This window comes from Pleurodeles waltl, chromosome 7, assembly GCF_031143425.1.
Source record: "Pleurodeles waltl isolate 20211129_DDA chromosome 7, aPleWal1.hap1.20221129, whole genome shotgun sequence".
Classification (NCBI taxonomy): domain Eukaryota; kingdom Metazoa; phylum Chordata; class Amphibia; order Caudata; family Salamandridae; genus Pleurodeles; species Pleurodeles waltl.
In genome coordinates this window covers 311146167-311171431 of record NC_090446.1, presented here as the reverse complement: position 1 = coordinate 311171431, position 25265 = coordinate 311146167, and the positions used below count along the sequence as shown (strand labels likewise).

General features: G+C 44.1%; 1 protein-coding gene and 1 long non-coding RNA gene across 4 annotated transcripts in view; one reads left to right on the top strand and one right to left on the bottom strand.

Moving 5' to 3' along the window:
• The window catches only part of IFT52 (intraflagellar transport 52), a 492806-nt gene that overhangs the window by 365903 nt on the left and 101638 nt on the right, over positions 1-25265 (bottom strand). For all 3 annotated transcript variants that reach the window (XM_069243757.1, XM_069243756.1, XM_069243758.1), the window contains one exon: positions 19075-19146. In XM_069243757.1, coding sequence (XP_069099858.1) covers positions 19075-19146 — 72 coding nt within the window. The remainder of the gene's footprint in view (positions 1-19074; positions 19147-25265) is intronic.
• The window catches only part of LOC138304056 (uncharacterized), a 276848-nt gene that overhangs the window by 201067 nt on the left and 50516 nt on the right, over positions 1-25265 (top strand). The gene's annotated exons all lie outside the window — the stretch shown is intronic.

Sequence of the window (25265 nt, the reverse complement as noted above, 5' to 3'; positions counted from 1 at the left end):
CATGCAATGGAGTGAATGCGTATGTACATAATAAAGTTTTAAGTAATATATTTACAAATGTAATGCGGGTGGGCGCATGTGAATCTGCAGCGACTAATGCCACGAACAGATGTAGACTGGGTAAGTGACATTTTCCGTTCGATGGCATGTGTAGCTGCAGATACACATGCTGTGCATAGACTAGTAAGCAGTTATCTCCCCAAAAGCGGTGGTTCAGCCTGTAGGAGTTGAAGTAGTTTGAAATAATGTTCTTAATACAGCTTGACCTACTGTTGCTTGTTGTGCAGTTAGCACATCTACACAGTAGTGCTTGGTAAATGTATGAGGCGTAGACCATGTTGCTGCCTTACATATTTCGTTCATTGGAATATTTCCTAGAAAGGCCATGGTAGCACCTTTCTTTCTAGTTGAGTGTGCCTTTGGTGTAATAGGCAGTTCTCTTTTTGCTTTAAGATAGCAGGTTTGAATGCACTTAACTATCCATCTAGCAATGCCTTGTTTTGAAATTGGATTTCCTGTATGAGGTTTTTGAAAGGCGATAAATAATTGTTTTGTCTTTCGAATTAGTTTTGTTCTGTCAATGTAGTACATTAGTGCTCTTTTGATGTCTAATGTATGTAGTGCTCTTTCGGCTACCAAATCTGGCTGTGGGAAGAACACTGGTAATTCTACAGTTTGATTTAGGTGGAACGGTGAGATTACTTTTGGTAAAAAGTTAGGATTGGTCCGTAGAACAACTTTATTTTTGTGTATTTGAATAAATGGTTCTTGAATGGTAAATGCTTGAATCTCACTCACTCTTCTTAGACATGTGATGGCAATTAAAAATGCAACTTTCCACGTTAAGTATTGCATTTCACAAGAGTGCATGGGCTCAAAAGGTGGACCCATGAGTCGTGTTAAGACAATGTTGAGGTTCCATGAAGGAACTGGTGGTGTTCTTGGTGGTATAATTCTCTTTAGGCCTTCCATAAACGCCTTTATGACTGGTATCCTAAACAATGAAATTGAGTGCGTAATTTGTAGGTAAGCAGAAATTGCCGTAAGATGTATTTTAATGGAAGAGAAAGCTAGGTTAGATTTTTGCAAATGTAGTAAGTATCCTACTATTTCTTTTGCAGATGCGTGTAAAGGTTGAATTTGATTATTATGGCAGTAATAAACAAATCTTTTCCACTTATTTGCATAGCAGTGTCTAGTGGTAGGTTTTCTAGCTTGTTTTATGACCTCCATACATTCCTGTGTGAGGTCTAAGTGCCCGAATTCTAGGATTTCAGGAGCCAAATTGCTAGATTCAACGATGCTGGATTTGGATGTCGGATCTGTTGTTTGTGTTGTGTTAACAGATCTGGTCTGTTGGGTAGTTTGACATGAGGTACTACTGAAAGGTCTAGTATTGTTGTGTACGAAGGTTGCCTTGCCCATGTTGGTGCTATTAGTATGAGTTTGAGTTTGTTTTGACTCAACCTGTTTACTAGATATGGAAGGAGAGGGAGAGGGGGAAAAGCGTACACAAATATCCCTGACCAGTTCATCCATAGAGCATTGCCTTGGGATTGATCTTGTGGGTACCTGGATGCGAAGTTTTGGTATTTTGAGTTTTCTTTTGTTGCAAATAGATCTATTTTAGGTGTTCCCCAAATTTGAAAGTAATTGTTTAGTATTTGGGGGTGAATTTCCCATTCGTGGGTTTGTTGGTGATCGAGAGAGATTGTCTGGCAACTGGTTCTGAATCCCTGGAATAAATTGTGCTATTAGGCGAATGTGGTTGTGAATCGCCCAATGCCATATTTTTTGTGTTAGGAGGCACAACTGTGTTGAGTGTGTCCCTCCTTGTTTGTTTAGATAATACATTGTTGTCATGTTGTCTGTTTTGACAAGAATGTATTTTTGGGTTATTATGGGTTGAAATGCTTTCAGCGCTAGAAATACTGCTAACAGTTCTAAGTGATTTATGTGAAACTGCCTCTGATGTATGTCCCATTGTCCTTGGATGCTGTGTTGATTGAGGTGTGCTCCCCACCCTGTCATGGAAGCATCCGTCGTTATGACGTATTGTGGCACTGGGTCTTGGAAAGGCCGCCCTCGGTTTAAATTTGTACTGTTCCACCATAGAAGCGAGAGGTATGTTTGGCGGTCTATCAACACCAGATCTAGAAGTTGACCCTGTGCTTGTGACCATTGTGATGCTAGGCACTGTTGTAAGGGCCGCATGTGCAATCTTGCGTTTGGGACAATGGCTATGCATGAAGACATCATGCCTAGGAGTTTCATTACCATTTTGACTTGTATCTTTTGTGTTGGATACATGGCCTGTATTACCTTGTGAAATGTTTGAACCCTTTGTGGACTTGGAGTGACAATCCCTTTTGCTGTGTTGATTGTCGATCCTAAGTATTGCTGTGTTCGACACGGCAAAAGGTGTGACTTTGCGTAGTTGATCGAGAAACCTAGCCTGTGAAGGGTCTGTATGACGTAGTTTGTGTGCTGTGAACATTGTCTTAGCGTGTTGGTTTTGATTAACCAGTCGCCAAAGTACGGGAACACATGTATTTGCTGCCTTCTGATATGTGCAGCTACTACTGCCAGGCATTTTGTAAAAACTCTTGGTGCAGTTGTTATTCCGAATGGCAACACTTTGAATTGGCAATGTATTCCTTGGAATACGAACCTTAGGTATTTCCTGTGTGAAGGATGTATTGGTATATGGAAATACGCATCTTTTAGGTCTAATGTTGTCATGTAATCTTGCTGTTTGAGCAGTGGGATTATGTCTTGTAACGTGACCATGTGAAAGTGGTCTGATTTGATGTAGGTATTTAGTGTTCTGAGATCTAGTATTGGTCTCAGAGTTTTGTCCTTTTTGGGTATTAGAAAGTACAGTGAGTAAACTCCTGTGTTCTTTTGTAGATTTGGCACTAATTCTATTGCGTCCTTTTGTAGCAATGCTTGAACTTCTAGTCCTAGAAGATCTATATGTTGTTTTGACATATTGTGTGTTTTCGGTGGGACGTTTGGAGGGAATTGGTGAAATTCTATGCAATAACCATGCTGGATAATTGCTAAGACCCAGGTGTCTGTTGTTATTTCCTCCCAAAGTTTGTAAAATTGGCTTAGTCTTCCCCCCACAGGTGTTATGTAATGGGTTGTGGGACTTGTGAGTCACTGTTTATTTTGAGGAGTTTTGGGGCCTTGGAATTTTCCTCGATTTCTTGGGAATTGGCCCCCTCTATATTGCCCCCGAAAACCTCGCCTCTGATATTGACCCTGGTAAGTAGGCCTGGTTTGTGAGGTTGTGGTTTCTGTGGGTTGACCTCGAAACCCTCCCCTAAAAGGTGTTTTTCGAAATGTGCCTCTGCTCTGCGGGGAGTAGAGTGCGCCCATGGCTTTGGCTGTATCAGGGTCTTTTTTGAGTTTCTCAATGGCAGTGTCTACCTCAGGCCCAAACAATTGCTGTTCATTAAATGGCATATTGAGCACAGCTTGTTGGATTTCCGGCTTGAACCCTGAAGTGCGCAGCCATGCGTGCCTTCGTATCGTGATTGCAGTGTTTATTGTCCTTGCAGCTGTATCTGCTGCATCCATGGAAGACCGTATCTGATTATTTGAGATACTTTGTCCTTCTTCTACCACCTGTTGCGCTCTTTTTTGGAACTCCTTGGGTAAGTGTTCGATGAAATGTTGCATTTCATCCCAATGAGCTCTGTCGTATCTTGCCAAAAGTGCTTGTGAATTGGCAATACGCCATTGATTTGCTGCTTGTGCTGCAACCCTTTTTCCCGCCACATCACATTTGCGGCTCTCTCTGTCTGGAGGAGGTGCGTCTCCTGAGGTATGAGAGTTGGCTCTCTTACGAGCTGCCCCGACAACTACTGAGTCTGGTGTTAGTTGTGTTGTAATATAGATTGGATCTGTTGGCGGTGGCTTGTACTTTTTCTCCACCCTTGGAGTTATGGCTCTGCCTTTAACTGGATCCTGAAATATTTGTTTTGAATGTCTTAGCATTCCTGGGAGCATGGGAAGGCTTTGGTACTGGCTATGGGTGGAGGATAGGGTGTTAAACAGAAAGTCATCCTCAATTGGTTCAGAATGTAAGGTGACGTTGTGAAATTCGGCTGCCCTTGCGACCACCTGTGTGTAGGATGTACTGTCCTCAGGTGGTGACGGTTTTGTGGGGTAGGAGTCTGGGCTGTTGTCAGACACTGGAGCATCGTAAAGGTCCCATGCATCGGGATCATCCTGACTCATTGTAGTATGAGCTGGTGAGTGCATAAGTGGTGGAGTTGTTGCTGGTGATGCATGTGTTGATGGTGGTGGAGACGGTGGCGGGGTTGTTTTCCTTGCCACTTTTGCCTGTGGTTGCTTGTCCTTTTGTTGAAAGGCAAGTTTCCTTTTTATTTTGATTGGGGGAAGAGTGGTTATCTTCCCTGTGTCCTCATGAATATGCAGCCTTCTTTGCGTGTAGTCAGGCTCTACAGCTTGAAGCTCCTCTCCAAATCTTTGTAATTGGGAGGTTAATCCTTGTTCCTCTGTATAGGAACTAGTTTTCGGCTCCAAGGCTGGATGTTTCGGAACCGAAACCTTTTCGGAAGTCTTTTTAGGCTCCGAAGAAACCTTCTTTGTTTTCGGCGTGGTGTCTCGGTGCTGAAATTCTTCGGTGCCGCTGTCTCTGTGCCGAAGTTTCTCGGAGCCGCTGTCTCGGCTCCGAGGTTGCTGTGTGGCGGTATCTCGACCGGAGTCGGATGACTTCGACACCAGCATGCCCTTTTTCGGTGCCTTGGATCGGTCACCTAGTTTTCGGGTTAAGCCATGGCCTGTTGGCGGTGGCGTCCCCTGGGCTTTTGTGGACTTCTCGTGAGTCTTGATTTTCGACGTCTTACTCATCGTTTGGTGTGTTTCTTCGGCGTCGAGTTCTTCAGAATCCGACTCGCGGATGGAGAAAGCTTCTTCTTCCTCCTCGAAACGTACTTGACCTGTCGGCGTGGACGCCATTTGTAGTCTCCTGGCTCTTCGGTCTCTCAGCGTCTTCCTCGACCGAAACGCTCGACAGGCTTCACAAGTATCCTCCTTGTGCTCGGGGGACAAGCACAGGTTACAGACCAGATGCTGATCCGTATACGGATACTTGTTATGGCATTTTGGGCAGAAGCGGAATGGGGTCCGTTCCATCAGCCTTGAAGTCGCACGTGGCCGGGCCGACCAGGAGCTCTTCAAAATTCGGTGTCGATTTGTTCTAACTAACCCGATACCGAACGCAAACAATAGCGACGATTTTTTCCGAGATTCTAACTAACTTTCCAACCCGAAACACGGAGCGAAAAGGAACACGTCCGAACCCGATGGCGGAAAAAAAACAATCTAAGATGGAGTCGACGCCCATGCGCAATGCAGTGGAAATGGGAGGAGTCCCTCGGTCTCGTGACTCGAAAAGACTTCTTCGAAGAAAAACAACTTGTAACACTCCGAGCCCAACACCAGATGGCGGACTGTGCACAGCATGTGTATCTGCAGCTACACATGCCATCGAACATATATATATGTGTATATATATATATATATATATATATATATATATATATATATATATATATATATATATATATATATAAAATGTAACTTACCCAGTCTACATGTGTTTGTGGCATGTTCCGCTGCAGATTCACATGCTGTGCATTATCCTGCCATCTAGTTTTGGGCTCAGAGCGTTAAAAGTTGTTTTTCTTTGAATAAGTGTTTTCGAGTCACGGGATCGAGTGACTCCTCCTCTTTGGTTCTACTGCGCATGGGCATCAACTCCATTGTTAGGCTGTTTTCCCGCAGAGGGTAAAGGAAGGGTTGATAGTATATAGGTACAAAGTAAAAGATGTCCATGCTAATGTAAATGTATATACATATGTACTAATGTTTGTAACTTAAACGACTACAGGCTTCCGGGGAGGTGGGTGGGTGCATGTGACTCTGCAGCGGAACATGCCACGAACAGATGTACACTGGATAAGTGACATTTTCCGTTCGATGGCATGTGTAGCTACAGATACACATGCTGTGCTTAGACTACAAAGAAGTTTGTCCTCCTATAAAAGAGCGGTGGTTAGCCTGTAGGAGCTGAAGTTGTATGAAATAATGTTCTTAGTACAGCTTGGCCTCCTGTGGCTTGCTGTCATGATAATACATCTACACAGTAGTGTTTAGTAAACGTATGTGGTGTTGACCAAGTGGCAGCTTTACATATTTCAGCCATTGTTATATTACCTAAAAAAGCCACTGTGGCACCTTTTTTCCTTGTAGAATGTGCTTTAGGAGTAACTAGGAGTTGTCTTTTTGCTTTAATATAGGGTGTTTGGATACATCTTACAATCCATCGTGCTAAACCTTGTTTCGATATGGGATTTCCTGTATGAGGTTTTTGGAAAGCAACAAATAGTTGTTTAGTTTTTCTAAACGGTTTAGTTCTATCTATATAGTACATAAAAGCTCTGTTAATGTCTAATGTATGTAAAGCTCTTTCTGCCACAGAATTTGGCTGTGGGAAGAATACTGGCAGTTCCACTGTTTGATTTATATGAAATGGTGATACCACTTTTGGTAAAAACGTAGGGTTTGTTCTTAGTACAACTTTATGTTTGTGTACTTGGAAGAGGGGTTCTTCAAGAGTAAAGGCTTGGATTTTACTTAGACTTAAAGAAGTAATTGCCACTAGGAAGGCAACCTTCCATGTCAGAAATTGAATTTGGCACGAGTGCATAGGCTCAAATGGTGGTCTCATAAGTCGTTTAAGAACTATATTTAAATTCCAAGAAGGAACTGGTGGTGTTCTGGGTGGAATGATGCGTTTTAAACCTTCCATGAAAGCTTTAATGACAGAAACTCTAAATAAAGAGCTATGTTGTCTATTTAGTAAATATGTTTAAATTGCAGTAAGATGAATTTTTATTGAAGAGAATGCTAAATTTGCTTTTTGTAATTTAAATAAATAACATACAATGTCTTGTGTTAACGCTGTAAGAAGGTCAATATTTTTGGATTGACAGTACTATACAAATCTTTTCCATTTGTTTGCATAGCACTGTCTAGTAGTGGGTTTTCTTGCACGCTTATTAACTTCCATACATTCTGATGGCAGTTGTAAATATCCAAATTCTATGACCTCAGGAGCCAAATTGCTAGATTGAGTGTTCTGGGATCTGGATGTCTGATTTGACCTTTGTTTGGTCTCGACGGATCTGGTCCGGCTGTTGGGTGTGGTACTACTGGCAGATCTAATAATGTTGTGTACCATGTTGGTGCTATGAGTATCATGTTGAGTGAAGTTTGACGCAACTTGTTGACTAGAAACGGAAGGAGTGGGAGAGGAGGAAAAGCGTATGCAAATATCCCTGACCAATTGATCCACAGAGCATTGCCCTTGGATAGGGGATGTGGGTGTCTGAATGCAAAGTTTTGGCATTTTGCTTTCTCGCTTGTTGTGAACAGATATATGCTTGATGATCCCCATTTTTTAAGTACTTGAGGATGAATCTCCCATTCATGTGTCTGTTAGTGATTTCTGCTGAGGATATCAGCCAATTGATGGTCTGTCCCTGGAATGTAATGTGCTAACAGATTAATTTGAGGGTGAATTGCCCATTGCCAAATTTGTAGGCCTAGAAGGGAGAGTTGGGATGAATGTGTTCCTTCCTGTTTGTTTAGATAGTACATGGTTGTCATGTTGTCTGTTTTGATAAGAATATTCTTCTGTTTGAGAAGAGGTTGAAAGGCTTTGAGTGCTAGAAAGACAGCTAATAACTCCAAGTGGTTTATGTGTAGCTGTTTGTGTTTGACCTCCCATTGCCCTTGAATGTTGTGATTGCTTAGGTGAGCTCCCCAATCAATCATTGATGCATCTGTTGTAATTATGGTCTGAGGCACAGGGTCTTGAAATGGCCGCCCTTTGGTTAGATTTGTGAAATTCCACCATTGAAGGGACATGCATGTTTGGTGGTCTATCAACACTAGATCTTGAAGTTGACCGTGTGCTTGTGACCATTGATGTGTAAGGCACTGTGGTAAGGGCAGAGTGTGGAACAATTGCAATACATAATGCCATCATTCCTAAATATTTCATGACAAATCTGACAGTATATCATTGATTTGTCTGTACTTGCGTGATTATATTTTGGAAAGCTTGTATCCTCTGTGTTTTTGGATATGCTAGACCTTGCTGAGTATTTGGTTTTGCAGCCAGATACTGTTGTATGTGTGCTGGTTGTAGGTGTGATTTTTGGTAATTTGTTGAGAACCCTAGTGTGTGCAAGGTTTGTATTACGTAATGCGTATGAGTTTGGCATTGCGTATGACTGTTTGATTTCATTAGCCAATCGTCTAGATATGGAAAGACATGTATATGTTGTCTTCTTAAGTAGGCTGCAACTACTGCTAAGCACTTTGTGAATACCCTAGGAGCTGTTGTTATTCCAAAAGGCAACACTTTGAACTGGTAGTGCTTTCCTTGAATGACAAACCTGAGATACTTTCTATGTGCAGGATGGATGGGTATGTGGAAATACGCATCTTTGAGGTCTAATGCGGTCATGAAATCATGTTTTTGTAGTAGTGGGATTACATCCTGTAAGGTTACCATGTGAAAATGATCTGACAGGATGTAAAGATAGAGGGTCCTGAGGTCTAATATTGGCCTGAGAGTGCCACCTTTTTGGGGAATTAGAAAATATAGTAAATAAACTCCTGTCCCTATTTGAGATTGTGGCACCAATTCTATTCCTTGTTTGAGTAGTAGAGATTGGACCTCTTCTTGCAACAGACTGACGTGTTCTGTGGATAGTTTGTGTGATCTTGGTGGGATATTTGGAGGAGTGTGTATCAATTCTAGGCAATAGCCATTGGGGATAATTGATAGCGCCCAATTGTCTGTGGTAATATTTTGCCAATTTGTGTGGAACTGTTGTAGTCCTCCCCCCACAGGAGAGGTGTGGAGCGGAAGGGAGTGAGATAAGTCCCTGTTTTGGGTGCTGTGGAGGTTGTTTATAGGCCTTAAATTTCCCTCTATTTCTGGGGTACTGCCCTCTATATGTGCCCCTAAAACCACCCCGTTGGTTTTGCAGTTGGTAGGTTGGTTTTGCTTGTGATGTGGATGCCCTCAGCTGTCTGTGGTCTGAACCCACCTCGAAACTGAGGTTTTCGAAAGGACCCCCTGTATGGTGCTGAGTAGAGTGCACCCATTGCCTTTGCTGCTTCAGAATCCTTCCTTAATTTTTCTATGGTTGTGTCAACTTTGGGCCCAAAAAGATTATTATTATTTTTTTTTTTTTTTTTTTTTTATTTTTATTTTTTTAAATCGAACGGCATATTTAACACCGCCTGCTGTTTTTCTGGTTTGAATCCAGAAGATCTGAGCCATGCATGCCTGCGTATTGTGACTGCAGTATTAACACTTCTAGCAGCGGTATCTGCTGCATCTAGGGCAGATCGTATTTGATTGTTAGTAATGGCTTGCCCTTCTTCCACTACTTGTTGTGCCCTTCTTTTGATGTTCTTTGGGGAGATGCTGGATTATGTCTTACATTTCACCCCAATGGGCTCGGTCATTACGAGCTAACAGTGCTTGAGAGTTGGCTATCCTCCACCGATTTGCTGCCTGGGTGCAACTCTTTTCCCTGCAGCATCTAATTTACTGCTATCCTTATCAGGTGGGGGGCGCATCTCCTGATGACTGACCGTATGCTCTTTTCCTGGCAGCGCTAACTACCACAGAATCCGGAGGTACCTGATGGGTGATGTAATACACGTCGGAGGGTGCAGGTTTATACTTTTTTTCTATCCTGGGTGTTATTATACGTGCCTTAACAGGTTCACTAAATATCTGATCAGCGTGTTTTACCATGCCTGGGAGCATGGGAAGGAATTGATATTTATAGTGTGTTGAGGATAGGGTGTTGAATAAGAAATCCTCTTCTAGGGGTTCTGTATGCATGGTGACGCCATGATATGCTGCTGCCCTAGCTATAACTTGATTGTAGTCAGTGCTACCCTCAGGTGGTGATGGTTTAGAAGGATAGCTGTCTGGGTCATTACTAGGAATGGGATCTGGATCATAAAGGTCCCATGGATCCTCATGGTCTTGGTGTGAATCATGAGTGAGTGGGTGGGTGACTGCACTGGTGTAGGGCAAGTAGGAGGAGAGGTAGGTAGGTGTGGAGAGTGAGGAGGAGAATAAGGAGGAGAAGACTGAGGAGGTGGTGGTTTCCCTTCTGCTTTGGTACTTTTGCTGGAGGCTGCATAGTGTCCAATTCTTCCTGAAAGGCTAGCTTTCTTTTTGTTTTCAGAGGAGGTGCTGTTTGAATTCTGCCTGTTTCCTTATGGATGTGGATACTGGACTGCCTTTCATCCATAACTTCAAGTATTGGTTGTATATCAGACTCCTCTTCAGAGGTTTTGTGGCTTTAAGTCTTTTTGAAAGTCCATGTTCCTCTGTATAAGCTGGCCTTTTCGACTCCGAAGCATGCTTTTTCGGGATCGAAAAAGATGATGCCGTCAAAGGTTTCGGCTCCGAAAGTGATTTTCTAATTTTCTACTCCGAAAAATGGTGTTTACTGGAGTCAGACACGGAGCTTTTTGTTGCCTCCAATGTTTTCAGAGGAGTGGCCTTTTTCGGTGCCGAACTGGTAAGTTGGTCACCGGCAGTCTTTTTTCGGCCCGAGCCATGGCCTTCCGGCAGTGGCTTACACAAGGCCTTGTGTTTTTGCTTTTGTGCGGTTACAGAGGAAGGCGTACTCACATGTTGTCCTGCCGTGACCGGTCTGCCTTCCTTTGAATCCTGTTCGGATTCGGAATCTCGAACCGAGACCGCTGTTTGCATCAGTTCTTCCTCCTCTACATCGAGATGTCCACTGCTTCTCAACGCCATTTCGAGTCTTCTTGCCCTCCTGTCTCGAAGAGACTTTTTTTGATCGGAAGGATCGACAGGCCTCACAATTTTCTTCCTGATGATCCGGGGAAAGGCAAAGGTTGCAAACTAGATGCTGGTCTGTGTACGGGTATTTCGCGTGGCACAGAGGACAGAAGAGGAATGGAGTCCGTTCCTTGAGGCTTCCACACGGTCGGCCCGAATAGGCCCGAGTTGGGCGCGTGCGCCCTGAAGGGCAAACAAAGTTGTTTTCCCCGACGGTACTGCTATGTTGATGGAAGATATAAACCCGATCGAGACAATACCGACCAAAACAGAGTTTTACAGATTTTTCCAAATCAAAATCTAGTAGCGAGAGGAAACACGTCCGAACCCAACGGCGGAAAGAAAACAATCTAACAATGGTGAGTCAAACGAAGGAGGTGGAGAATGCCAGTAGGTGCTCGCACATCAGCTACAAATCAAGCGTAAGTATGATCAGAAAATAGTCATATGTGAGCAACAAAGTAATGGGTGCCAGGCTAGCCAAAACACCTGCCACGACAGGTGTCGAAGGGCCACACACTGAGGAGTGGGTGGTTGCCTATATAACAAGAAAAGAGTGGCCAGGGCACACCCATGTCGTAGATCCAGATAATGTTCAGGACATACACTGTTCCAACCCGACACGACCAGCACTGGCTTTTTTCCCGACATACAAGGCTTATCATGGCCACCTACTGATCTCTCCAACGCGTACTGACAGCACCTTGAGATCCATGACCATCTTCAGTTTGTTTATGTCTCAACTCTACTTATATTCACAATACGCATATCCAAAGCCTTGACAAAGTCTTGAAGACGAAACACGTGTTGGCTGTTTTGCTGTATGGACTTGTTGCTACATGTGGTCATCTGATTGTAACTCTGACCATTTACTATCATCTGGTTGTTCTGGATATTGGGACTTATTGTACAACGTAGTCTTTGCGATTGAGACTTTGACTACCCACTTGTATCTATAATAAACTCACACATCATTTTTCCAGACCGGACATCTACTTGATTCCTGAACATTATCTGGATCTACGACACGGGTGTGCCCTGGCCACTCTTTTCTTAATCTAACAATGGTGTTGATGCCCATGCGCAATGGAAACGAAGAGGAGGAGTCACTCGATCGAAAACACTTCTTCAAAGTAAAACAACTTGTAACACTCCGAGCCCAACATTAGATGGCAGGATAATGCACATGCCATCAAACATATATACACACACATATATATATATATATATATATATATATATATACACACACACACACACACACACACACACACACACAAATATACATTAGGAGGCATAAAAAGGTCAGAAAACTGTTTAAAATAACAGAAAGAGGCTACTTTCCTAAAACGTTCCTCCAACTTTCCGTGCATGGCCGATACGGCCCATAGATCTTGACTTTGTTCACTACAGAACCAGACCAAATTGTTTTAGTACAGAACCTGGGATCCCAAATAATAACCAATCACTTCAATGGGGAAGGATTTACAGAAGCACTTTCCAAATCTGGCAAAATACCAATGCAAGTTTCAGGTGCAAGTGGCAGCTACAAGTCCCAGTTGCATCTTTTCTGGGAAAAATGTATCCTTGTTTTCACCATGTAGAATCCTGACAAACTGGACAGATGACCCAAGTCTGGAAAGCAAATCAGTGACAGGTTAGGTAAGAGGGGGTCAAGGGGAGATAAGAAGGCAATTGCCAGTGGCCATGGCAAATCCCAGAGTTCATAAGTTCGGTGGCTTCAACGTGTGACTACAACAGAGTCTTGTGTTTATTCACATAGGTGTGTTTGTGAGACCTTGCTATATAATAAAGTCACAAATCACTATCAGGAACACTTAGGTTCTTTAAAAAACCCTCAGCTCAGACCTGGGGAGCTGTGGCGCAGAGCAGTCATGCTTAATCAAAAAGAAGTGTAAAGCATTTAGAAGTACCAAAAACAGGCAGCTATTAAGAAACACAATGAAAACCAGATACAACTTTTTAAAAATATACTATGGGAAACCTGAGACATGATTTTTGAAAGTTAAAGTAAATCATTGTAGTTCAATCCTTAAGACACAATAAATCCCCACAAGTGGCTTAGTAGTTATGAACCAAATAGCCAGAAAATCCAATGAATCTCTTTGATGGGCCACAATCCATTGGGTGTCAGTCACAGGGATCACTTTGGGCCACGGAGACAGTTACTTGTCAGGTCTGACAGTCTTAGAGTCCTCAATATTTTTATCTCTTTTCGCAGTCCCGTGAAGAAGTGGTTCTGATGCTGGGGATGCTAGATCCTGAAGATGCAGTGGGTCTTCCTGGGACGTCACTGGATCCACAAAAGTCAGAGGTCAACTCTGGCCTCTGGACTTTATCTCCACCGAGGCACCAGTGCAGTTCCAGACGCTACTGGTCAACTGGTCTCCCAGTTACAGCGGTCTCAGCACTTACTTGCAGGTAAGTAAATCTTTCTCTTACTTCAGTCACAAGTCCGACGACATTGGGGGAACCTTGTAATGGTCTAGACTCCTAGACTGCACATCGGCGTCCAGCAGTGGGCAGACGTTTCTGCGCAGCTGGGCCCTTGAGGGTGCAGGCTTCTTCAGCTTTTGTAGTTGTGATACTTAACAGAAGACTAGCCACCTAGCCCTTAAGACAGTTCTTCTTGCACAAGTGGATTCCTTTATCTCCAGTGGGTACAACAGGCACTTTGCAAGACTCTCTGGTGCAGCTGGCGACATCCAGCCTTTGGTGCAGCTACTCCTTGCTCATCCCAGGAAGCAGCAGAGCAGCACTTCCTCCGTCTTCTTTCCAGTCCAGTACTGAGCTATGCAAGAGGTGCCACTTGCATGCTATGTTCATGGGAGGGGAGGACTCACTAGACAACGAAGCAATAGCTCCCATGGGGCACCCCTTCTCAGTTTACTTCACCTCCTGGGGGGGTTTAGTCAGAAACAATCCCAGACTACTCTTCTCTACCTGAATCCAAGATGGCTCAAATCGTCATTCCCTGTATGGAGCTCTGGCGCACCCCTAGGGTGTATCAAGTATTATGAGACACTCTCCAGGCTAATCAGTTTTACAAAGGGGTTTCCCCCTCTGGAGGAGATGCCAGCCTGTCTGCTAACACAAAGGAGCAGGCAGGCTAAGATGTGATCACCATTTGTTCCACGGAGGCAGCAGCCTCTCAGAAGTTGTACCATCTGTGGCCACCGCATTGTAGTTATCCTGCTGAAAGATGACTATAATGAGACCAATAGTACTCTTTGTTCCCTGTTCTTGTGTGTGCTTCACACTTCCTAGAGGGGGCAGCCTGTTGTCTCAGGGAGAACAGCTGCTGACAGTCAGGAAGGTCTACCAAAGTTTTTAGACTACGTGGTGGTGACTTTTTAAAGTCACCTCCCTAATCAAAACTTACTTTAAATCCGGTCTTAGCAATGAGTCAGGTCTAATGTATCAATTAATTTGATAACATGGAGCATTATCTTGAGTGGTCTGAAACAAAAGTTAGCACTTTGTGTGGTGACTAGTGTAAATCCATGTTAGCCAATGGGGAAAGCAGCCTTTACTAGAAGAAAAACAGCAATTTTGAGTTTTCTTTGTCAGGGCACGTAGAAAACGAGAGGATCAGACCCTCTTTAAAATGACTACCCAACCTTAGTCTGAAACTTGGGGGTGGGGATGGGGGTTGACCATTCAGGAAGAGGCACTTTCCCAGAATATGCTGGACACAAAATACTCTGAAGCACTGTATTTTGAAAACTGCCAATCATGCCTGAATTGTTATGCCACCAACACAACTGATGGCTAGCCACAAGCAAAAAGTCTCTTGAGTATGGTCTGGGATTAAAATATACATTTATCTTCAACTGGACAGTATCTGGTTCTAGTTTGATGCTAAGATTTAGTTTGCAAGTAAGTGGGGAGTACTACCACCTTCAATTACACCTCTGACGATCACAGGGTAGGGGAGGGGCAAGTCAAAGCTACTGGGTGGCAACTGATGAGCACAGAGGTTACTGCGCATCTGAAGTGGGTCAAGGACAAAGCATGCTTAAACAACACTGGAGGCATCAACTCTTCAACTGGGTCCAGACTGATTGAGGTAGATGCTGTAACTTCCACTACTATACAGCACAGGGGCACCCTTGTGAAGAGAGACAAACCTCACAACTACACACACACACACACACACACACACAGGTTCTTACAGGCATCTGCACCACAGAATTCTTTTGTTCAGGCAGGCTCTACACAGAAGGGTGCAGTCTAGTGTCCTTTCTCACAACAGAAAGGGATTTCTTCCTTGAAAAGCAGTTTAGCAGCAGCTCTAGAAAGATTCCTGACACCACCCAGACTGTACCAGGTACAAATGTTTCATGGGCCTAGTCTGGAAGGAAAATATTTCTAGATACACGTCTGGTAAGCAGAGTGGTAGAGCTGAGAATACACCAAGCATCAAAGGGAAAAAACACTGACACCCACAGAACTTCCCAGAAAGCTAATTTTGGCAAAGTACAGACTGGGCAGTATTTGGACAACGAATACAAATTACCCTCCAGCAGCTGCTGGCGGGGTAAAGGTTACTTTCTACAAGTACACAAAACAAGGAGGGGAGGGACCGGGAGCGTAAATGGTCCAGTGTACAATCTCCCATCAATGATAATTAAATATAGGTACACTGTTCCAATCAGAGTAATCACACCAGGAGACCTGTGATCTCAGGAGCTGGAACCCTCAAGCATCACTTTGGATGACTAGCATCATCATCGGGAATTGCTCCTCACCAGGCCGGCTCTGCAATGCCTAGTGGGCACCCCGATGTGGGGGGCTCTCAGCCGAACTCTTGTGATAGTGACTGGTAAGTTCAACTATCCAAATTGTAATGCTTAAAAGTCACCACCAATAAACAAAAATAACAGAGAGGTTAAAATTGGTTATTCATCCACTAGATACCATCATTTAATCAATCTGATATAACACGGATGAAGACCAAGGTTAAAATTAGGAAACTTGAAAGAAAAATTGAGGATTTATGCTCAAAGCCTTTCAAAAGTAATGAATATAGTAGAGTCCTAAATATTAGAAGAACCTCTATACTCTGTGCATAATCCTCAATTTTTCTTTCAAGTTTCCTGATTTTAACCTTGGTCTTAATCCGTGTTATATCAGATTGATTAAATGATGGTATCTAGTGGATGAATAACCAATTTTAACCTCTCTGTTATTTTTGTTTATTGGTGGTGACTTTTAAGCATTACAATTTGGATAGTTGAACTTACCAGTCACTATCACAAGAGTTCGGCTGAGAGCCCCCCACATCAGGGTGCCCACTAGGCATTGCAGAGCCGGCCTGGTGAGGAGCAATTCCCGATGATGATGCTAGTCATCCAAAGTGATGCTTGAGGGTTCCAGCTCCTGAGATCACAGTTCTCCTGGTGTGATTACTCTGATTGGAACAGTGTACCCATATTTAATTATTACTTTATACAAGTTACATTTCCCATATATTTAATATGTCAGTCTATACCCTTGGATTGGATTTCTATTTAATATTAAAGTCTTTAAGTGGAGTATAAAGCTGGTACAGGTCAAAGAATATAGATCAAAGTGTATAATCAATATTTTGAGTTTTTATTTATGCCAGCCTCCACCTGACTGGTAACCATGTTAACTGGGCCCAATCATCATTGGGGAAATATGCCATTTCTAATATCAACCATTTTCCACTCTCAAATATTATGCATCCTACATTGTGGGCACCAAGAACTGCTTAGGGGTGACTGATGTAATATTTAAAAAGAAATTCTACCTAAAAAGGTAATTTTGACAGGTCTGTGAAGCAGGGTTCAAGTGGCAGCAGTCGGGCCACACAAGGTAGGCCTGGAGTCTTATTTTCACTGCCACTAGAGCTGATGGGGACAATACGTGCTACAGTCCACAAGTGTTTTAATTTCCATGCCAGGAGTGTATTTCTGGATGCCAGGAGTGCACCACATACTATGGCTTTATTAAAAAGTTAAATGTGCCAGTCTGATTTTAAGTCAATTTTGACATGTTTTAGGAGTCAGAGCACATACAGTGGGCACTGAATAGCAGTGTCCCAGTTCAAGATTGTCGGTTAGCGAGTCGCAAAACAAAAATAGAAAACTGGAGGTGACTACTGAAATGTGGTCAATTTGCAACACACATGCACTGTTAATGCAGAAAACATGTTTTTTGTTGCAGTTGCCCCCTGGAACCTTTTGCCCCCTTTTTACCTACTGGATGCTCGTTTTCGACTCTGACAGTGCACTGAGGCCTACCTGCCAGTCCTCAGTGCCCCTGCTTTTTCCTTAAAAGAAGGCGATGTCTAATTTTAACACAGCTGGCAAAGGACTTTAGCACCCGTAAAAGCTCCCTGGTGAATGGTGCTCATGGTACCTAAGACATGGGTACTAAAGAGGGTCCCTAAGGGCTGTAGAGCATCTTATGCAAGCCTAAGGGACCCACGCACAAATTCCACACAGACTGCCTTTGCAGGCTTCGTGACATGGTGAAAACCAAGAAGTGAAAACATGACGTGACACACTCATCTGTGCCATATCAAAGTCCATGCATTTAATATAAGTTAGTCACCCCTACAGCAGGCCTTTGAGCCATGAGGCAGGGTGCATCATTTGTTTATGTAAGGACATATCTGTATGAGCAGATATGCCCCTGTGATGTCTAGTTATATTACTAGACATTACAAGTGATCAGGGAAGCCATCTTAAGGTATTCACTGGGCACTGATCAAAACAAGTTACTCAGCTACATAATGGCTTCACTGAAACATATGGTGTTTGTTATCAAACACCTCATATTTAAAAACCCACAATGATACCAGTGATTGATGTATTAATACATGCACCCAGAGGGTACCTTAGAGGTAGCTACTGAACCCTACTAATCCTCTAGTGTGCTGACTGACTGGTCCTGGCCAGCCTGCTACCAAAAAAGAGTTTCTGAATCCCCCTAGAAGGTGAGTGCCACTCTCAGAGGCCAGAAATAATACCTGCTCTGGCAGGAGTTGTCTACACCTCCTCCATCAGGAAAGCTAGTGAATTAGCATGTTAAGGCAGGGAGCTTCGAAGAGCACATCGCCGTTGATATGCAAGCTTAGCTTCTCCTAGACCAAGAGGATGCAACCCCCTGCCCTAAGGCCCATTTAGCACCAGGACAGGTGGGAAATTAGCTATGCTAGGAGGCATGTTACACCTACAGGCTAGTCACACCCCTAAGGTGGGCTTACCTGAAGTGAACACGAAAATTAGGATTTCATCATTTTGGTTGTGGTGAAATTAGGAACTCTAGGACAGGGTGATGCCCACTCCCCATAGGAAATGGTCATCTAGGGGCTGTAGTGTACATGTGTTCAACATAAAATATGGACAATCAGTCAAATGTTATCAAAAACAAACAGGAGGAAAAAGCTATGATCACTCTCAGGGTAATTACTCAGACAATACTAATATTAATAGGAGATAGCTGGATTTGCATTTTGAAAGACACAAAATAGGAGAAAAGAGGATAGGAAGTAACTAAATATGTACAAAAGTGGCAGTCACCAAGGTAATAAAAAAATAGTTTAATTACCTTGAGCATCAGTATATTACAATAGTGGCAACCTTTTTTGCGAAGCCAGAGAACATGCTCCGTGATAGGTTGAGAGCAACCATCGAACTACTACAAAACACAGTTTTGGAGTGGCATTCCATGTTACAAAGCTGATATCTTCAATGAGCGATTTTAGCTTACTTACCAGAGGCTTTCCACACTCACCAGCCTGTGAGGGGTTTGCACTTACACATTACAAATGCAACTATTTCATGGCTCACTCTCAAAGATGGCACTGTGCCAAGATGCACCTATTTGAAGAGCAGTTACCAAACTGAAAGAACCTGTACAATGCAATCAGTGTATGACAGGCCTTATCCTATGACAGATGCCATCTTGGAATTCGTAAAATACAAAGATGATGGCTCTTCAAGTCAAACATTTTAGTGAATTTAAAACTAAGACGTAGGCCCATGTAGAACATCAAGGTTAAATGCAAATCTAGGTCATGTACATAATAACGGACGTAAAGAAAAAAAAAACAATACCAAGTATTTACTTACTGGGAGTTGTTACCACTGCCATCATCCTCAATTATATCAGGCACTACTTTCCCTGCAGCTCGACTGATTTCCCTTTAAAACAAATCATATGCAAATATTTACATTATTAAAGGATTTCATTCCAGTGACCAGAAACCACTGACAAAATGCACATGAGCAAATTAATGCCCTCGCTCACATTTGGTATTAATTTTAGTCAAAACTAAGATTTAAATACTTCTCAGAAAGCAGATTAATAATTCCCAAACAAGTTATCTGCCCCAAACAATATTCATGTATTAAACTACGGTGCTTCAAATTACTTGTCATTTTAAACTCTTAATTTTTTTATCATGATAGGCATACTCCTTTTCATTTCCGACCTAGAACAAAAAATATCCTATGGGGCAGGGAAGCTTTTCACGATCTATGCCTAGAGTATGGCCTGCCTTTTCCCACCTATTACTTTACGCTCTGCATGTTATGGTAGTGGATTTTCTGTGCCACTTGCTTGATGTAACTATCATGAACTCTGCATTATAAAGTTTTATGACCATTTTACAGGTGGTCATAAAACTTCTTAATGCAGCCCCCACATAAAAAACAAAAAATCAAATCAAATCAGAGTCCCTCGAAACGTCAAACATATTTTCTCTTAATTAGTTTGAACATACTTTCGAATCCCAACATATATGTTTTCCACCATGCTTGTGGAAGCCTGCCTCACTAAAATTGTAAGTGTGTCCAGTGTCATCCTTTATCAGAAATGGGGAAAGTGACCGAGGGTTATTTGGAGTCTTTAATCGCATACCCTCCCCCATGAACCTGCACACACTTTGGGATATCCTTCCAGCCAGGAAATGATTTAAGAAAATACATTTTTGATTGCCCATTACAGAGTGGTGAAATGCCACTCTGTTTCCTTTTACAAAACAATTAGCATTTTGTTAAGCCTGATGTCTGGCTCTTTTACACGGAGGCATGATTAATGCTCCGCTTGGCCAGAGCTGACCCCAATCCATGAGAGAAATTCAGGCTGGTCCCTAGTGTCTATGCCAAGATGAACGACAAAGAAGTATTTTGCCCTTCCCTTCGCTTTTCTGCCTCAAAGGGAATGCAGTTTCCCAGTCTTTATAAGGGAATACAGGCTGCTATCCACCATTCAATACCTCTTTGTAGTCCTCTGTAACATTACATAGGGGTCATACGCAAAGATCTATCAAAGGTCCATTAGCAGGAGGAGCTATTTGACAATGGGAAGATTAACAAGCTTTGGCAAAGCCAGGACGTTTCGCCCATGCAACATTTATTGTTGCAAGCACTAATGGCACTCTGTTCTGTGTACTAAGGAGGAGGAATAAAATTAAAAAATGAATATCTTTATTTTTATAGCCATGTGATCACGCAGTGTCTCCTTGGTGCTTTTGATGCATTTTTTGTGAATATTTCTGCAATGCAGTATGCTAGCAGTGACCCCCTACTCTGGCTGATACATCCTAAGCATGGCAGGGTTCTGGGGTTGTAAGGAAGCGGCACAGCAGGCCAGCATCTGTCTGCATTTTCAGAAAGGCTGTGGGGCAAGAGGGCGCTGCAGCAAAGAAAATCAAACCCTGTGTTTACTGACTTCACTGAAAGTCAATGAGAGAGGGAGAGAGAGAGGGAGAGAGAGGGAGAAGAGAGAGGGAGAAGAGAGAGGGAGAGAGAGGGAGAAGAGAGAGGGAGAAGAGAGAGGGAGAGATAGAAATATATGTCCAGGGGCGGTGTGTGCATTTCAGCCAGCCATGCACCCCTGCCATGCTGCCTTCTGACAAAAGGATGCTTTCATAAATGCACACGTATGAAGCGCTGGTCGTAACTGAAAAAAATGTTTCTACAAAACTACAAGTAGCTACCAGAAGGACACTGGTCAGTAGCCACTGGCAGTGACCGGAACATGTACTTTGTCCAGACTCCACACAACTGCATGAATGGCAGAGCAGAAGTCAAAGCAGACAGCGTACTGTCCAATCAGAAGCCAGTATATTACACAGACGTTAGAAAAAGCAAATGAGAATTCAGGCAAGTAAGGGGGAAAGCTCTACCCCCCCTATTAAGATTCTTTTTTTTTATTAACAAAAGACGTTGCAAGCATATGTGCAAGCACGCTGTGCAGTTCAAACCATAAAACTTACATGATCATAACACCATACAAGAAAAAAATATAACGAACCCAGACTCTAGGTCAAATGAGTATGTATTGGGTCACACTGGAAGAGGGATTGGCACAGTGCTGCAGGGGCACAAAAAGGATGCTGAGACAAAGGTGGCGGAGTTATGCAGAGTAATACGAGCAGAAGGACAAGCTAGATCCCCATGTTAGACTTAAGATTCTTTTGGAAGTTTGACTTTGGAGTCCATACTTAGACGTTCAAATCTTAACCTATCTTAAACTATAAACTATCTAAACTGTAAGTTATACAATTCAACTTGTTTCTACTAAAAAGGAAGGAGTGAGTGAAAGTCATGGGGCATAAGGGAACTTCGAAAAGCATGGGTATACATAAGAATGGGAGTCACAAACGTGCAAAGGCAAATGGGATGAAGAGTAGTAAAGAAGCTATGTAGAAATCGAAAGAACAGTGAGTGTCTTGAGGTGAGGGAGGACAGTGGTAAAGAGGCGGTAACATTTCTCAGAGGAGCAGAACAGTGCGGCACAAGAAAAAGTGTTTTCTGGTAAAGCTATTCCCCTCGACAACCATTTGCACTTCAATTCCTCTTGTGCAAAAGTGCTTTCCCCTTACAGTTTGTGTTAGGGGAGCTCTGACTGCCTGATCCGCACATCACCCACTAGGGCATATTAGTTGCTTTCACCCCAGAGCTTCGTGTCTGCAGCTCAGCCCCCCGAAGGCTCACAGCTGAGTCCTGATATTGCAGAAGAGCAGGGCGGCCATCACAATATCCTGTTTATGCCCTCTACGCACACCCCCTAATCACACTTTACCTCCAGAGCAGAGGCCTGAATGCAGTTCTAAAGCATGCTGAAGAAAAGTCAAGGCATGAAGCTCGTGCGCACAGCTGCATAAATGTCTGTTCAGCGCTTGTGCAGGGTAATAAAAAGTTGTGTCTTTCTGCTAGAACTGCTGCTGTACAAGCTGCACATGTGCTTACTACAGTTAGTTTTACGCATGCGCAATGTAACTGTATTTCTCTTTTTAAGACTGTCAAAAAAGTTTATGTGCGGAGTTAGCATTGAGATGTCTTGTTCGTCTACAGTTATAAAACACGATGTGCAAAGAAGAACATATTACTTGTGGGGAATCAAAGTAGCTAAGAGAATAACTGACTGGCTAGCCACAGCTTCTGAATTCACATTCAACTGGTAACAGGTCTTAGAGATGGGCAAGGAACTTGGATAAAAAACCTGAAGCCTGGTTCAGCTCGAGGTCCTGTTGGAACCTCGAGCCTATACGGAGCAGAGCTTTTACATGGCTTCTGCCTACGTATCACCCTCTACCCAAGATCTGGCATTCAGGCCAGAGTTGTTGACTTTGGCACTGGGGAACCAGGCTGGGACATCGGCTAAACAGACTTTTTATGGGTGAAATACTTTATCTCCCGGTGTCTAGAAAATGAATGTGATCTGTGAAGTGCTGGTCGCAGCTGAAGAAAAAAAAAAAAAGTACCTGCAATATGAAGAGTAGCTAGCGGAAGGACACTGGTCAGTAGCCACTGGCAGGGACCGGAAGCTGTGCTTCATCCAGACTCCACACAAGGTCATGGACGTCAAAGCAGAGCAGGAAATCAAAGCAGACGACGTGCTGTCCAATCAGAAGTCGGTATACTAGAGCGACGTTGGAATTCGCCAATGGCAAGGTCAGGTAAGTAAGAGGCGGGTTCTAAGCATCAAAACTCTTCGCAAGCACAGCGCGCAAGTGTTCACCATGTAGGCGAAACTTAAAAAGTGGGTTCATTGTTTACATCCAGTTAGAACACAAATGTAGACCGCTTCTTTTAAGATCAAAACAAATTTGCTGATGCCCATGAACAACAAATTTTGGCTATACCAACTGCCAAAGTGTAGGACTGCTACTAGTTCCCGCATCAAAACATCTCAGAAAAGTGACTCTTAAAATCAGTTTACATTTTACAAACGCATTAAAATTCATTTCTTTGTCAAGATGGCAGCCGCAATTTAGAAGTGCTCCAGACCCCTTCGTCATCCGTCTTTGTTAATGCCCTGATAAACCCTGATTTCGGAACCTTGTGCATTCCAAGGTGATCCGGAGTGCAAACTGACAGACGCAATCGAAATGCGAAGCACCAAAAGAAGCAGATTCCTGGGGGAACGGGCCGTGTCTCAATATGGCGGCCGCCACCAAGTACGACGGAAACCACTCAGTCTGAGGCACCACATAGACCGGCCAGAGAAGCAGTGAGCAAAAACCCACCTGCCGAAGTGGCCTGGCGGACCAGGCACTAGTGAGGCCTGTGTCCCTCAAATTGGCGTCCGCCACTGAGTGCAACGCCAACCGCAGTCTGAGGCACCAAAGTAACCCAGTGTGAGCAGACTTGGACCTGCCCAGCCACCGCATGGACCAGTGAACAGAGCCCCACCTGCCAAAGCGGCTTGGAGGGCTGGGCAGGCCCGGAGGACTGGGCGCTGGTGAGGCCTATGTACGGGCCGGATAGAGGTGCTGCCATGGGGCAGGCCCGGAGGAGGAGTGAGGCCATCCCCAGGGAGCGGCCCCTGAAGCTAGAGAGAATGGACCTGTGGAGGCAGTGAGGAGGGGGAGCGACGCTGTGTGCGGGGCAGAGGAACTTGACTGCAGGGCCCCTGTCCCCACATGATGAAGTACGGTGTCCCCTCCTCTGCAGGCACATAGCAGAGCCACGGTGGGGGGGGCCCATCGGATCTGCACTAGAGACAGTGGCTGCCTGACAGACTGGGCGAAACATATGGAATCGGAGACATCCACAGCATAGCACTGTGGGGGAAAGCAGCGGCACAGATACAATAAGGTCGGAGAGAAAAACTGCTTTGGCCATTATGCTTGTAGTCTGGGTCCTTCGCAACCCAGTGGAAGGATGGTAACACCCAGGAGACTCGGTAGGGTGCCTGTCAGCTTGGGTAGAGGAGCCATAACTCTTAAGCTACGTGTCTGGAACATCCAGAAGAAGAGCCCCGCACAGACTTGAGCTGGGCCCTGGAGTGGTGGGCGGAACACAGATCTTGGCCCCCAGACAGCTTCTTCCTGCTGCCTCAAGCAGCTGAATAGTGGGGTCACAATGGGCAAGGATAAACCTGCCCAGTCAACCTCAGCGCAAACATGCATAGACCAATTCCCCACGTTGCGGGCTTGACCTCCACCAGGGAGGGGGGCCGAGTGGAAAGTACCTGCCCGCAGAAGATTTAACTACCATTTTCCAGGCAATATACTCATCTCAAACAGCGGTCGGGACAAAAAGTGGAGAGGTCAGAGTTGATGTGGTGCTGGTGCGCCAGGACCTCCGCAACGCAACAGCAAGGATTTCGGAGGCTGAATCTAGACTATCTAACGTGGAAGATGAAGTGAGTGCTCTCAAGTTTTTCAGCTTCTGATGCGGACGTCTGAGCTGCATAGCATAAGATGCTGAAAATCGCTCACAACGCAATAACATCCGAATAATAGGCATCCCCGAAAATATAGAAGCCTCTTCCGTAGCCTCTTTTCTAGAGAACTGGTTTAAAACCTGGGTACCGCCATACTGCCTCACACCTTGGTTTGCAATAGAGCGGCCATCACCACCAAGGCCAGTGATACGTCGATTCTTCAACTATAAAGACAGGGATGCAGTGCTGCAGGTGGCCCGGTCTCAGGGCGAGTTGTGCTGCAATGGAGCGAAGGTTCTTGTGTTCCCAGATTACACCAGAGAAGTCCAGCATCAACATTGATCCTAGACAGAAGTTAAGCAGAAGGTGAGGGCAATGGAAGTGCATTACCGTCTTCTCTTTCCGGCTCGACTCAGAGTGGTACATGCCAATAAAACGAATTTCTATGGGACTCCCCACAGCGGCATGGACATGACTAACTGAGGAGAACCTGCTGACTTCCCTCCAAATGCAGCTTCCTGCGAGGCCAGCGACAACGCACTTGATCTAGGAGACTTAGAACGCAGCGAAGGTCCAGGTCGGGTATTTCGTGAGTACACCTGCAGGATGGGACCACCTGCTCGTCTCCACCCAAAGAAACTGT